Source organism: Microtus oregoni, unplaced genomic scaffold (genome assembly GCF_018167655.1).
Source record: "Microtus oregoni isolate MIOR12 unplaced genomic scaffold, Mior012 000044F_ref0000062, whole genome shotgun sequence".
Lineage (NCBI taxonomy): Eukaryota > Metazoa > Chordata > Mammalia > Rodentia > Cricetidae > Microtus > Microtus oregoni.
This window is the reverse complement of record NW_024543218.1, coordinates 19,256,702-19,271,650: the sequence shown is the minus strand read 5'-3', so window position 1 is coordinate 19,271,650 and position 14,949 is coordinate 19,256,702. Positions and strand designations below refer to the sequence as shown.

Here is a 14,949-nt window from a genome sequence, read left to right as displayed (position 1 = left end):
TGCATAACAGAGCAAAGCAAAAGTCCACATACGTTTTTATTTTTCCATTTGGAGACTGGCAGCTCGATAAATCTCAAGATCTCTAGTTTTATAAATATATATGTGCGCAGAATATTTGATCACAAAAATTAATCACGAATCCAGCGCATGTTACTACAAATCTGCTTAAAATCTGGTAACCGCTCAATAGGACCTACGGATTCAAAAGAAGACAGTGAGAACAGAACCCAAGTCCTTAGCAACTGTGTACACAAGGGGAGAGCCAGACTTACCGAGGGCAGCAATGGCTGGACTTTTGTCATAAATGTACTTGGTACAGACTTCTCGAACCATCTCTGCATTCACAGCCTAAAACGGACGATATCATCAGGACTTTCTGTAGTGAAGATGGATTCTACATGCATGACCTTTCTTCCTTTCTTTCTTTTTTTATTATGTATATAGTGCTCTGGGCACCAGATCTCATTACAGATGGATGTGAGCCATCATGTGGTTGTTGGGAATTGAACTCAGGACCTCCGAAACAGCAGTCAGTTCTCTTAACCTCTGAGCCATCTCTCCAGCCCCATGCGTGACCTTTCTAAACCAAACCATGAGTTAGGGAACCTAAGGATTACTTACATCAATTCTTGCTTCAAGCTCGGGGATGGGAATTCTCCTGTTATAGCATAGCATCTGCCTGCCGATGTCTTCACAAATTGGAGTCGAGCCTGTTAGAGAAGGGAATCTAAGTATCCAGAGAGACGTGGGCCATGAGGACAGCCCATGCACCTCCCACCCGCCCTCAAGGCTCACCGTCAAGCTGCAGCAGCATGTTTGTTTTCAGGAGGTTCTTTGCTCGTGCTACTTCACCCTCGGTCACACTGGTACAGAGTCGCGTCCTAGAACACAGTCGGAATGTTACTAAATGTAACTATACTATAACACAACATACAGATGATTATATTTCAATTCAGTAAAAACCTGAAATTACTAATCCTAAAACTAAAGGTAAAGTACGAATTATTTTTATGGAGTCGCCATGTGAGCTCAGAGAGGGGAGGATCAGTGGTCACCTCTTAGCTTCTCAAGACAGTCAGCTGAGTCTAATAGCCCAGTATTTAAATCAAGAAGCAAGAATATCCCAGTTAGCTAAATTTAGAGACTTAAGACTCGTAATAATGAAAGAAATTTCTAGGAAGCACTGGGTTTTTCTGCCTTGGCCTACTGACTAATCCTTTTGGTCAGTAGTGTTCAACCTATAGACTGTCTATCAGATATTTACATTACAGTTATGAAGTCATTTTATGGTTGGGGCCAGCAGACCAGGAGGAACTGTCCTAAAGGGTCACACCATGAGGAAGTGTGAGAACCACTGCTTTCTTATGCTAAGATCACATTCGCCTGTCTAACCTGCCTTTCCTTTTTCCATTGGGAAATTCCAGGGGTTCAGACCAGGGTTCTAGGTGTGCTAAGGAAGTCACGTGCTCTACCACTGCCCTATGTCTCCACTCCTCGTGCTTTTAGAGGTATTTTCTGAACGTCCGGTTGACTTATAAATATTTTAGAGTATAATTAGCTTCACATGAGGTTTAAAAGAAATATCTGTCCTTTGAAGCTGGAGTTACCGCCGTTAGGACACAGCCTACGATAATAAACTCCAGGTTTCACGTCGTCCCCTCACCATTCCTTCTGCACAGCGTTCAGCATGTCAGCCACCGTCGCTTGTTCACAGACCATGTAGAGTCCCCACAGTCCGGTGTCTGTGTAGGACGTGTTGAAGGACTGGAAGCTGTGGCACAGACTGCCGTGACAAGCCAGCTGGGCCAGCTTGCTGGATAAATTCTGGGAAAAAAAAATCAAGCTTGGTTTGTACACTGGACACATGGATCCAAGTCCACACACACAGTGAGCTCTGGCTGTCAGTGAGTGCCAACCCTACATGGTTAGCCGTTGTGGACACGGTCATCACATAGCCCTGGCTGGCTTAGAACACACTATGTAGACCAGGTTAGAGATTGACCTGTGTTTTCCTCCTGAGTACTGGGATTAAAGACGTACCAAGTTCTGCTTAGGCTCCCAGTTCTACCCAGCAACACCTCAATAGTAACTTTACAATCCAAGGAAGAATTACACTTACCTGCCTCAACAGAGAATATAAAAGCAATGAGTTTTTGTTTTTTTTTGTTTTTTTTGGTTTTTGAGACAGGGTTTCTCTGTAGCTTTGGTGCCCATCCCGGAATTAGCTCTTGTAGACCAGGCTGGCCTCGAACTCCCAGAGATCCACCTGCCTCTGCCTCCCGAGTGCTTGGATTAAAGGCATGCGCCACCACTGCCCGGCAAAGCAATGAGTTCTTGCAACTGGTTTAGTAGGTGCACCCATTTATAGCCTATAGTGCTGTTCCCAGGACACGGAAGGCTCTGATTATGCACCCTGAGGTGATGCTGTACCGAAAGCTAAGATAGTCACAGGAAATGTACTTTGGATCTTTCGGACAAATTTACTGGATTTTGAAATGTAAACATTTTAGAAAAGTTGTAAAAGTAGTACAAAGAGGCCCATGCCTTCTGTCTGCTTTCTTCAGACATACTCCTTCCTTTGTCGGTGGATGAGCCGAGGGCTCGGGCGGGTGAGGCAAGGCACCACTGCACCACAAGTCAAGCCTTATACATTCCCAGAAGTTCAGAGTTAGCTGTGGATTTCCTTGCCTCTGGGGTCGTCAATGTGTACCAATGAAGACAGAGTGCCCAGAAGGTCAGAACATTAACACTGACCACAGTACCTACTGCTACTATTAGAACAGTAAAAACGGATTCTTCTGCCCTTATTTTGTCAACCGTCCCACCAACAAACAGTATGACAAGGTGTTTTTTTTCCTCGCTTAGGTACAATCCAAGAGTCAAGAATCATGGTACAAGTAACCTATTTTTGCCATTTCAAAAATGGGAAGAGCCTTACAAGGAATTCATGTTTTAAAAAAACATGACAGTCTTCCATTTATCATGAAGTTACTTCAAAAACCACTTACCATTCCTCCTCCAAAAGAGCGATCCCAGTTGCCAATCAGTGTGTTTGCAACCATGAGACAGATTGTGTCTGGATGTGCCCAGCCAACCGCTTCAACAGCTATTGCAAGGTGTGCCAAAGGCATCTTGTCGTCCCTCACTCGGATCTGGGTTACAACAAACAAGGTAACTGTCGTGGACCGGTACTTTAACTACGTAAAGCTGTGTTACGTTGACGTTACATTTCCTTAACGAGGTAAAGATGTGTTGCTCTGTCTGCACAAGGCCCTTTTTTGGTCAGGCAGGGCTGGTGAGCAGCGAGAATATGCAGGAGGAGGACTCTACACTCAAGAGAGGAGAGAAAAGGGGGAAAGAGGGAGATGCCCAGGGCCGTCCAGCCAGGCATCCGCCAACCACAGAGAGGAAGCAGTGACAGCAGGACACAGAAGGAAAGGTGAAAAGCCCCAGGCAAATGGGGATGAAGAGAAACAGGTTAAGTTGTAAGACCTAGTGGAGCAAACATAAGGGTGAGCATTCATAACTAATAAGTCTCCATTTATTGGGTTCTACAGATAACTAGTTAAGTAACACTAGTCCTAGAGTTACAGAATAGTTTATTTCACCAGAACACCACATTGGAAATACCACCTGATCAACAGGAGTTGCCTTATTCCGCTAATATTTTATGTTTACTGTGATGTTTTTAACCCACATGTAAGCAGTAAAATGGTACAGCTCTGTGTAGCTGCCAGCATCACACTGCTGTGAACATCACAATGTGGCCAACTAGACCTGATGCCCAGCGCTGCAGCTGATAAGCAGATCCTCCGCAATCCCAACCGTGCCTGTGGGGCAGAAATGAAACCAACACACCCGGTACAAAGGTCAAAATTCAGTCTTTTTACTATAAGATTGTGTTTATACCCTAGCACATGTAAGCATGCACTGTGCAAGAGAAAAACCACAATGAGCAACTGTGAACACTGCTCTCACACCCTGCTTCCTCGGGAAAGAAAAGCAAGGCACTCACGTGAAACAGGAAGAAATGTACGCAAATGCGCCCATCCTTTTCCCTTCCTGTGTTTCAGTTTACACATTTCCCTGCTAGAAATACACACACTGAAAAAGTTTACATCTTGTTTGATGTGTGTGTGTGTGGGCATGGGCAGGATGCTGAGTCCCAAGATGACCAGCTTGGCGACCAGCACCTGTATTTACCCTTGGAGCCAACTCTCCAGCCTGAAACACAGATTTTATACACTCCTCTCTACTTTAACATTTTTAATCCCCTATCCCGTGTGTGTGTGGGGGGGGGGGGGGGGAGCCCAGAGAGGTCAAGAGGGTGTCAGCTTCCCGGGAACTGGAGTCACAGGTGGCTGTGTCCTCTGCTAGTGCAGCAAGCACGGCAAACCACTGAGACATGTCCTCGGGCTCTTTTTTTTTATATATATATATATTTATTATGTATACAATATTCTGCCTGTGTGTATGCCTGCAGGCCAGAAGAGGGCACCAGATCTCATTACAGATGGTTGTGAGCCACCATGTGGTTGCTGGGAATTGAACTCAGGACCCTTGGAAGAGCAGACAATGCTCTTAACTTCTGAGCCATCTCTCCAGCCCCCTCAGGCTCCTTTTTAAGTAGGAGACTTGCAGAGGCTGGACCTAAGGAAGAGCTTGCCTACCTCGCTTCCGGTGAACTCACAAGGAGGCAGAACTGGCACTTCACCTCTGTGTGTGCACAAAGAGTTACCAAAGTGAATCTTGGCCAACTCAAGCAGCTCGTCGTGACAAACACCTAAATTGAAGGAAAATATATTCTTACGTATCAAAAGCCACAAAATCAACTCAAGATAGCCACCTGCCAGCAGTATGCTTTACAGGAAGTATGGCGTGGATCATGTGATGTATCTTACACATGGAGGACTTGCATTCGCTGAGCCTTGGGCTCAAAGCTTTCCCTGAGCAGCTGGTGTTCACCAACAGACAAATGCATTCGACTTTCTTCGTTTTAATTCTACTAGACTTTTTGATAGGTCTCTAAAACTTTTCTGGGCATTATAACTTCATATGCTTCATATAACTTCTAGGAGTACAAATCTCTGCACAGTGAACACCAAGCCAGTTCAAGAGAGTGAGAAATTGTCATTCATCACTTTAAAAAAAAAATATTTGACCCTCAAAAAACCCAGTTTCTATAGACAATCGTGTTAAATTATAAACGTCCAGTGTACACCCTAGTCAAAAGTCAATTTCATAAGTTACCTTTTAAGTAGGGAGGAAGAGAAACATGGTTGAGTCTTCAGAGTTGTACACAAAGAAGTGCTTCGCTCTCGGCTCCAGAACCAAAATCAATTCTAACTTTCAAAAACATGCCTATTTTCCCATGTGCTGCTCAGGACTTGACACCCAAACCTCAGAGGAATCACTTAGATCCTTATTATCCAGGCATGGGACCCACACAAGGTCAGTCAGGAAAGTCACAGAACACAGGTACCAGCTCAAAAGTCTAGACATGTGTTTATGCATTTGAGACAGGCCTGGTCATGCAGTCCAGCCTGGGCTTGGTCTCTGAATCCTCTTGCCTCAGTTTCCAGAATGCTTCAATTCTAAGTACATGCTAGGCTTGTGCAAAGGCTTTAAAAGTATTACCATTAAGATTTATTTAAAGGTGGGCAGTGGTGGCACAGGGCTTTAATCCCAGCACTTGAGAGGAAGAGGCAGGCAGATCTCTTTAAGTTTGAGGCCAACCTGGTCTACAGAGTGAGTTCCAAGACAGCTAGAGCTGTTTCACAGAGAAACCCTGTCTCAAACAAACAAAAAAGATTTATTTAAATGAGGGCTGGAGAGATGGTCACTGCTGCTCTTACAGAGGACCCAGGTTCGGCTCCCAGTACCTACATGATGGCTTACCAAGCATCTATATCTCCAGGCCCAGGCGACCCTACGCCTCCTCCTGACCTCTGCCATCACTAGGCACTACATCTGGTGGACATGCACACAGGCAAGCAACACACACACATGAAAACAAATTTTAAAAAAGGGTTTCTCTAAATGAAAACCAACTAAAAGCAGAGTTTACCCATAGTTCCCAAATAAATCTGTGATGTAACCAAGCAGTGGTGGCTCACGCCTTTTAATCCTAGCACTCTGGAGGCAGTGGCAGGTGGATCTCTGAGTTCGAGGTCAAGCTGGTCTACTGAGCAAGTTCCAAAACAATCAGGGCTACACAGAGAAACCCTGTCTCAAAAACAAAACCAAGCCAAACCAAAACAAAAAGCTGTGATGTAAAAAGCACGACAGCGAGGCAGCACAGTTCTTGAACTGCCATGGAGGAGTCGCCTTGACCATCAGCCCAGAATCATGGCGGGACAAAGATGCCAGAGAGCAGAGAATCCATCACACAGCCCTCGCCCCTGTCCGTCACTGTTTTGCCTTCAGAACCAGTAACTGTCGTGGTTAAATAAGCCAGAAGCACGCTCTTCTCTGACAGCCCAATCTAGAAGGATGTGGGGATGAAATTGTGTATTGGTACAATACAGCTATACTTCCTAGTAACTAAGGACTACATGGGAGCTGAGACATCTAAAACACCAACACTTATAAACTATGGCATTTGTAAGTCATCAGGAATTGTGGCTTCAGCTGTGACTGAGGCAGGAGGATGGCTTTAAGTGCAAGGCCAGCCTGGGCTATATATAGCAAGTCTGTTTCAAAACAACAAAAAATGTGTAGCTCAGTAAGACAAAATGCTAACAATCTAGGCCATACCATTAACTTTAATGGACTTCAGGACCTACACAGAACAACTCCAAAGTTCATTACATCAACTTGTTTTAGTTTGTAGTAACTCCTAAAAAACACACAAAACTAATATACTCTAATATTGAAAGAGAAAATGGGCAAGTCAATTAAAATTCAGGCTGCCAAGAAATCAAGTGAGAACTCACAGGAAATCTGCTGCACCTACATGTTCTGACTGACATTACACATTCTCACGGCTCCCAGTGTACTTTCCTTATAGGACCAGTTGCTTTACTGAGTAACTGAGCACATGAATAGCTATACCCATCCCAGGTTCAGCCAAGGAGAAAGCTATTTCTCAACTAAAATCTCAAGACTATAATTACACAACAGTCTCCCAAGTTACCTGCTTCCGCGCGTTCATTCATCTGCCTTTGTCTTCTAAGAAACTTACACTGTTAGGCACGCTTGTGTGTTGAATGGGTTGTTAAGGTTTCTGTAAATGAAACCTACTAAAAACACAACAGGGAGTCTGGTCCAGTGCTCACACTTAAACACTTTCAGGATGCGCCCCAAGAGGACCCAACAACCTTGTCTAGCGCAGACAGAGGAACAACCAACCTCCAGCAGCAGCGAGCACAATCCTTGGTCCTTTGTAGTGCGTGGTTATGTAATCCACTAAGTCCTTCCGGTTTATAGACCTGTAAATAAAGGAGTAAGATTACTTTATTTCATTTCATTTTATAGACAGGGTCTCAGTTCTTGGAAAATATTATCTTAAGGTGTGTTTACACTGTGTTTTTTTAACTCTGAAACTGTGATTCTCTGTCTTTAAAACACCTCTTGGTCTAATAAAGAGAACAGCCAACAGCAAAGCAGGAGCAAGGGTGGGTGGACTGTCAGGTAGAGAGGATAAACGGGAGGAGGAGCAAGAGAACAAGGAGAGGAGGACACCAGGGGCAGCCACCCAGCCACCCATATACACAGAGAAAGAAGAAAGAAAGGTACATAGAGACAGAGAAAGATAAAAGCCCAGAGATAAAAGGTAGACGGGATGATTTAAGTGAAGAAAAGCTGGCTAGAAACAAGCCAAGCTAAGGCTGGGCATCCATGACTAAGGAGAAGCCTCCGTATGTGGTTTATCTGGAGCTGGGTGGTGGGCCCCTCAAAAGCCAGAGTAAAGTGATCCATGACACTCATTCTATAGCCAGGCTGACCCAGAACTCAGCAATCTCCCTGGTCATAGGCCACCACACCTACAGGAAGTACAAAGCACAGCCCCTCACACAGTACATCTGAAATGAATAGAACTCGAAGGCTTTCTAAGTGCTGAAAGTAGCAAAAAGTGCTGCCTTTTCTATCGAGACATAATCAACATTTCTTGTTTAGCTCCCAGTTTTCTATGAGTATCATTACAGCACAATCAGTCACAAGTTTAGATTATCCGAGTGAACACGACTTTCTGAAACACAGAAAGTTTGTATATGTCATAATTTTTGTGCAAAATTTTCAAGTGAGAAATACACGAACTTGATATTTTCAGTTGGTCCCAGGATGGTCCGCCCAAGCGCAGTGTTCTGATAAGCTGTGGCGTGAAGGTAATCAAACACAACTTCCTGCAAGTTGGTCTCAACTTCCTGCATCTCTCTGAGGATCACTCCACGTTCACGCTCAATCTCTGCTTCCCCCAGCGTGCTGTTCTGAATTATGTCAGCAAGAATTTCCACAGCTAAATGAAATTAAAGCACCAGAAACACAAACATTACAATCCCTTAAGCCAACATCAGAAACCTTGACACTAACCATCATTCAATATTATTAATTAGAACATTTAATCCAATTATCACATTAAAATGAATGCAAAATAGAAACTCTATGGTATAGAAGACCTTGGGAAAATCCTAAATGTTACCACTTCTTATTAATTCTGGGTCAGACATCCTAAGAAATCTTGCTGCTAATACAGATGGTTCTAAATAAAAAGTATGAACTAGCCTGGCAGTGGTGGTGCACACCTTTAATCCCAGCAATAAGGCAGGCAGAGGCGGGCGGATCTCCGTGAGTTGGAGGCCAGCCTGGTCTACAGAGTGAGTTCCAGGACAGCCAGGACTACACAGAGAAATCCTGATTAAAACACTCCCCCCCCCCCCCCACACACACAAGAGTATGAAACAGAAGATGATGTGTTAAGAGAGAGAACAGGTACATGCGCAGATACACGGGTAGAAACACTGCTACCCACATTTGCATAGCAATGAGGCTGCAATGTAAGAAAGGAAAAAAAAAACACTATAACCCAAAATATGTCCTCAGGAGCCGCTTACAGAACTCTGTCTGCTGATGTCCTAGCTTGGTAGGAAGTCAGAGGTGGAGCAAATTTTATGGAAAAAAATTACATCCCCCAAAAAAGATACCCTCGTTGCTATAGCAATATAAATTTTATTAAGGGTAAAATAAACTTACAACCCTAAGTTTCATTGCTTTGTTCCAGTATAAATTTCTCTCTTGTTTCAGTTCATTTTTTGAGGCCTTGTCTGAGCCAATTAACTTCAAATGTGAACAGGATAAAGCAGGTGGTTGGAGAAAGTTCATACTGAGATGGTCATGAAATAGTGGAAATTACCATGAAACTAGTTAATTTTTTTATAATTATCACTAACACCCAGATGAGTTGGGTGGTGATGCAGATGCTCACAGCGACCTGGCTGCCACCCAGGCATCTGGACCTGAGTTCCACCACCAGACGGGAGCACCTCTCTTCCAGCGCAGAGACAGGACGAAGCATAACGCTTGCTCTCCGGCAGTCTAGACAAACCTGGGCCAGCCAGGCTCTAAGTAAGGCCTGGCTCAGAAAATAGTGTGGAGAGCTTGATGTCAATCACAAACAACAAACAGAGCACTGCAGAGAGTACCACTCAAGTGATACTGACGAAATCCTACCGTAACTAAAACTTTAGAGCAATAAAACAGATTACAACTGTTTAATCACAAAAGTTAATAATTTCATTTTAATTTGGTTTTAATTCTTCCCTAAGAGCATACACCCTCTAGGTCTGTTTTTTATTTATTTATTTATTTTTAAATAATAGACATACAAAAACCACAGTGTTAAATTATGTCTGAACCCTCATGGAAACTACATTTTCCGCAGTATAGGTAACAATACCTCTTGGCAAATCTTTAGAGAAAGCTTTGGCATAGTACACGGTCTGTTCTCTGGAGGTGTAGGCGTTAAGATGAGCACCCATATTTTCAATCTCAAGTTCAAGGTCTAACTGGGACCTCTTTTTAGTGCCCTTGAAATAAAGGAAAAAAACACCATTATGACATTTTCCTTCTATCCTTCATCTAAACACTTTAGACAGTAAGTGTACAACAAAAGCCAACGCCAGTCAGGCAAGGTCAAGTTTGTAGAGTGTACTAGGTTTCAAAAAATACCCACTGAGGATGGCATTTGTGTATTCCTGTATCCCAAAAGAGCACCCTTCTTTCAAAGTCAGAAAGCAACTATCAGTAATTATTTCACAAATACTGGAAAAATAGAAACATGGCATCCACTGAGATCATCTTGTCCTTACAGTGCAGTATTTTTACACTATTTCAGCAAAGCCTCACAACTTGCCTTGAAGGCCATGTGCTCCAGGAAGTGAGCTGTTCCGTTATTCTTCTCGTTTTCATATCGGCTCCCAGCGTCAATCCACAGCCCAACCTGAATGGAACCACAGAACGATTAGGCAAATCCCTGGCAGCTGGCGAGAAGATGCAGCCGCTAGTAACACTCATAGCTCTGAGGACCCGACTGCGCTTCCCAGCACCAATTTAGGCAGTTCCTCTTCTGACCTCCGTCGGCACCTGAACTCACATGTCCCCCACACAGACACGTTATTAAAAATCATACAGTAAAATTCAGTTTGTGGAGACAGAAGGTAATTTCAGTCCTTTTTCTGGCAAGTGTTTTCCAACCTTAAGTTTTCACTTAAGTTCTCTTGGACCACACTGAACTGACAGTTCATTCATAGGACTTGGGACTTGAAATTTTCAGCATCAGGCTACTGGTAGCTATTATAAATATGGGACTCAGCCACACAGTGGGGGAGCACGGCTTTAATCCCAGCACCCAGAAGGCAGAGACGGTGAATCACTGAGTTCAAGGCCAGCCTGGCCCTGGGATACACAAAGAAACCTGTCTGGAAAAACCAAACAAATATCAGACTCAAATTCTTAACATAGCTCATTAGTACATCCAATTAATAACTGTGGTATAAACACCATCAGAACTGTCAGAAAGTCAGGTTCAAATTCACATGTAAGGGGGGCTGGAGAGATGGCTCAGTGGTTAAGAGCACTGACTGCTCTTCCAGAGGACCCGGGTTCAATTCCCAGCACCCACATGGCAGCTCACAACTGTCTGAAGATCAGTTCCAGGGGATCTGACACTTTACACCAATGCACATAAAATAAAGTTAAATAAACCATAAAAATATTTTTAAAAAAAAGTTCACATGTAAGTTTTATAACCTCAGACACAACCATTTAAGGTCTCTGAAATATCAGTAAAACGGATGAGAGGAGTTTTAATACTGCGCTGTGGAATCTTATTTGAACTAGACAAAGATGTATCACATCTGTTCATGCTGAAGACTAGTACTTCAACTGTGAAAAGGTGTGCTGCTTTTATCTATGCTGCACAGAGAAAAGTCTAATTTTTTGGTTAAACAAGATTGTTTAATTCTGTAAGGATGTATTCCATCTGTTTCCCTAAGGCACCTGACTGGTCTAACAGAGAGCTCCATGGCCATTAGCTAGTCGAGAAAGTAGAGGAGGGGCAGGCAGAGAGAATAAAGAGGAGAAATCTGGGCTGAGGAAGAAGAACAAAAGAATGAGAAGAGGGAAGAGGGGGACACGCCTGGGGCAAGAAGCCAGGCAGACTCAGAAAAGCAGTGAAGGTCGGAGATACAGAAGAAAGGAAATAAGCCCCAAGGGAAAAGGTAGGTAAAGAGAAACAGGCTAAATTAGGAGCTGGCCAGAAATGCACCTAAACGAGGCGGATCATTCCAAACTAATTGTCTGTGTCTTGATGTGGGAGCTGGCTGGGGCCCAGTGCTGTGTACAGGAGGGCGGGAGAGCCCCACAACCACGCTTCTGTCAACAAAGACAGACGGAAAGCAAAGCGAGAGAGGTTCACACTCCCAGAGAATCAAGGCCAATCAACTTGCCGCGAGTCTGCTCCCTCCCAAACGAGGCGCCCTTAGGTGAAAGGCTATTGCAGTCGCTTACTGTACACGTTGAGAGCCCAGAGTTTTCAGAGGCGACTCGGAGTCCATTTTCCAAACATGTAACACGTGTCTCGGGAACATTCAGAACAACCTGAGCAGCAGCCTGTGTGCTTCTTAGTCGGCTCCCTCCACAACACCACGGCTAACAGACACAGGAGGAAAAGGGAGCAAACACTACTTACTACTCTGTTATGCAATGTCAATCAGAAAGAAAGACCTCAAGCTCATTCCATAAAACACTCTCCTAGACTGGAAACAAAAATATAAAAATGACTTCACAAAAATGTAACAGGAAGCTAAGGTTGCAAAGGAAATGTGGGTAGAACCCTATCAGACTGTAGACTGTCACCCATCACACGGTAGACTGTCACCCATCACACCGTAGACCGTCACCTATCACACCTTAGACTGTCACCTATCAGACTGCAGACTGTCACCCATCACACCGTAGACTGTCACCCATCACACTGTAGACTGTCATCTATCACACTGTAGACTGTCACCCATCATACCGATACACTGTCACCTATCACAGCGTAGACTGTCACCCATCACACCGTAGACTGTCACCCATCACACTGTAGACTGTCACCCATCACACTGTAGACTGTCACCCATCACACTGTAGACTGTCACCCATCACACCGTAGACTGTCACTCATCACAGCGTAGACTGTCACCCATCACACCGTAGACTGTCACCCATCACACCGTAGACTGTCACCCATCACACCGTAGACTGTCACTCATCAGACCGTAGACTGTCACCCATCACACCGTAGACTGTCACCCATCACACCGTAGACTGTCACCTATCACACCGTAGACTGTCACCTATCACACCGTAGACTGTCACCCATCACACCGTAGACTGTCACCCATCACACCGTAGACTGTCACCTATCACACCGTAGACTGTCACCCATCACACCGTAGACTGTCACCCATCACACCGTAGACTGTCACCCATCACACCATAGACTGTCACCCATCACACCGTAGACTGTCACCTATCACACTGTAGACTCACCACCTAGTAGTTCTTTCTTTTCATAGTGAAATAAGAAAAACGTATTTGCTACATCCTGACCCAAAAACCTGAGGTCAGCTTAACCGTCAGGCATGCAGGGTAGTGCAGTGGTTTGCAGAGGAATGGCCCCCAAAGACTCACAGATCTGAAAGTTTGGTCACCGGGGTGAGGAACTATTAGGAGGTGTGGTCTTGCAGAGGAAGGTTTCCAATGCTTCAGGCAAGCCCGGAGTCTCTCTCTTCCTGCTCCCTGCCAATCCAGCTGTAGCTCCTCCTCCAGTACCACATCTGTCTGCACAGCCCCATACTTCCCTCAGTGACGATAATGCACCAAGTTTCTGAACTGTAAACCAGCCCCAACTAATATGTTCTCCTTTACAAGAGTTGCTGTGGAGACCCCAGATAAGACAGGTACTTAAGGAATTTTTGTTAACCTGAACTACTGTTTCTGTAACCACGAGGCTTTCTGCTGCCAGATCAAACAGAAGTACCATAGTCACTCGTGTGCCCTATTATTATTAAAAGTTCATACCCTGGGCCAGTTGGTGGCACACGCCTTTAATCCCAGCACTTGGGGCAGGCTGACTTCTGTGAGTTCAGCGCCAGCCTGGTCTACAGAGTGAGTTCCAGGTCAGCTAGGACTACACAGAGAAAAATAAACAAGAGAAAAAAAGTTCATCTTCGGTCACGCTTGCTAACAGACATCACGGCTACCAACGAGATGTCCCAAACTTGTGTTTTACCTGTATAAAACCCCTGCTCACCCTGCTCAGGCCACCTCTTTAGACTTGTGATAAAAAAAAGAGTGCATGCCCCAGGCCCGGTCTGTGTGGCTCAAATAAAAACTTCAAATTCATAAAGGGCTCGCCCTGGTCTCCTTCTCTCGGGTGAGAAGGGCTCGAATACAACATTGGTGAATACAACATTGGTAATAACACACGCACGCACACACATTCCCAGATATCTTTGGAGCAATGAAACTTTCAAATAAACTGAGGATTAACTTGTCTTAAGCAGAAAAAAAGAGGCAGCATTCCTCACTGCTCTCCCCCAGTCTGCAAACACTAGCACTTTAGTGGTCAGCCCCTACTCCTTCCTAGACCCGGGCAGCCGCCCCCGCCCGCGGCCCCGCCCCCGCCCCCGCCCTGTGGCCCCGCCCCCTCTTGCAGCCCCGCCCCGTCCCGTCCCGCGGCCCTGGGTAGGGGTGGAGGGACCCGGAGGTCCCGGAGTTCCCGGAGCGCAGCGGCTTCGTCCCCGGCGCGGCGGAGCGAGGCTCACCTGAGCAGAGGCGCCGCCATGTGGGAGCCTTCGGCTGAACCCCCACAGCCGCCGCTGGGCGGCAGAGAGCAGCGTCCGGGAGACCGCGGCGGCCGCCATATCAGCTACGGGGGGAACTGGAGAGGTACTTCCGGGTCGTGACTCCAGGCCCCAGAGCAGGAGGCTGACTGGCTGGCGCCCCCGTGTGGCCGCCGTGGGAACTACAGCCTCCCGTTCCGGTTCTCACCGACTGGGGCCGTCAGTTGTGCAAGGCACACGCGTGACAACATGAATGTAACCTGTGTCCCCGAGGCGGGTGGAAGTCATCGGAAAGAAGCACACGGGAGGGAAGGGTGCGATCATGTTGGTCCTCCTGACTGTTCTATTGTTTACAGCCTTGCTTATTCCGTTCCGCAGAAATAATACCTCTGCCGAAGTCGCTACTGAAAGCGGACATTTGCAAAACCTACTCTTCCATTCTGTTAGCGAGACGTAGTGTTGTTTGCCTCCAAGGGCTTAGTGTGTCTTAGCACTCTACCTAGGCAATCTGGGCTTTCTCACATCCCGGGCACCTCTTTATCCATGAACATGTTAATGAAAGTAAAATCAGCAAGCATTTTTTTTTTCATGAATTTAAAAAAAAATATTTATTTATTTA

At 45.4% G+C, this 14,949-nt stretch overlaps 1 protein-coding gene across 1 annotated transcript; it reads right to left on the bottom strand.

Annotated features, from left to right (window-relative positions):
- Positions 1–22: 22 nt before the first annotated feature.
- On the bottom strand, positions 23–14,451 carry LOC121434721 (mitochondrial-processing peptidase subunit beta). The gene is made up of 13 exons (XM_041633634.1): positions 14,313–14,451; positions 12,007–12,147; positions 10,352–10,438; positions 9,896–10,025; positions 8,260–8,458; positions 7,351–7,430; positions 4,671–4,783; positions 3,009–3,152; positions 1,664–1,824; positions 796–881; positions 622–710; positions 273–348; positions 23–193 (listed from the first exon to the last, which is right to left on the bottom strand). The coding sequence occupies exons 1-13, from the start codon at positions 14,409–14,411 to the stop codon at positions 129–131; spliced, it is 1,470 nt and encodes a 489-aa protein (XP_041489568.1). The 5' UTR covers positions 14,412–14,451; the 3' UTR covers positions 23–128.
- Between the last annotated feature and the right edge of the window lie 498 nt (positions 14,452–14,949).

Bases quoted from the DNA above. Each gene is read 5' to 3' on its own strand.
- LOC121434721 (XM_041633634.1), bottom strand. From the start codon at position 14,411: ATGGCGGCCGCCGCGGTCTCCCGGACGCTGCTCTCTGCCGCCCAGCGG. The intron at 882-1,663 runs GTGAGGGGACGA...ACTGTGTTCTAG, and splicing joins AACGCTGTGCAGAAGGAATG to GACGCGACTCTGTACCAGTG. The intron at 711-795 runs GTGAGCCTTGAG...CTTCTCTAACAG, and splicing joins CATGCTGCTGCAGCTTGACG to GCTCGACTCCAATTTGTGAA.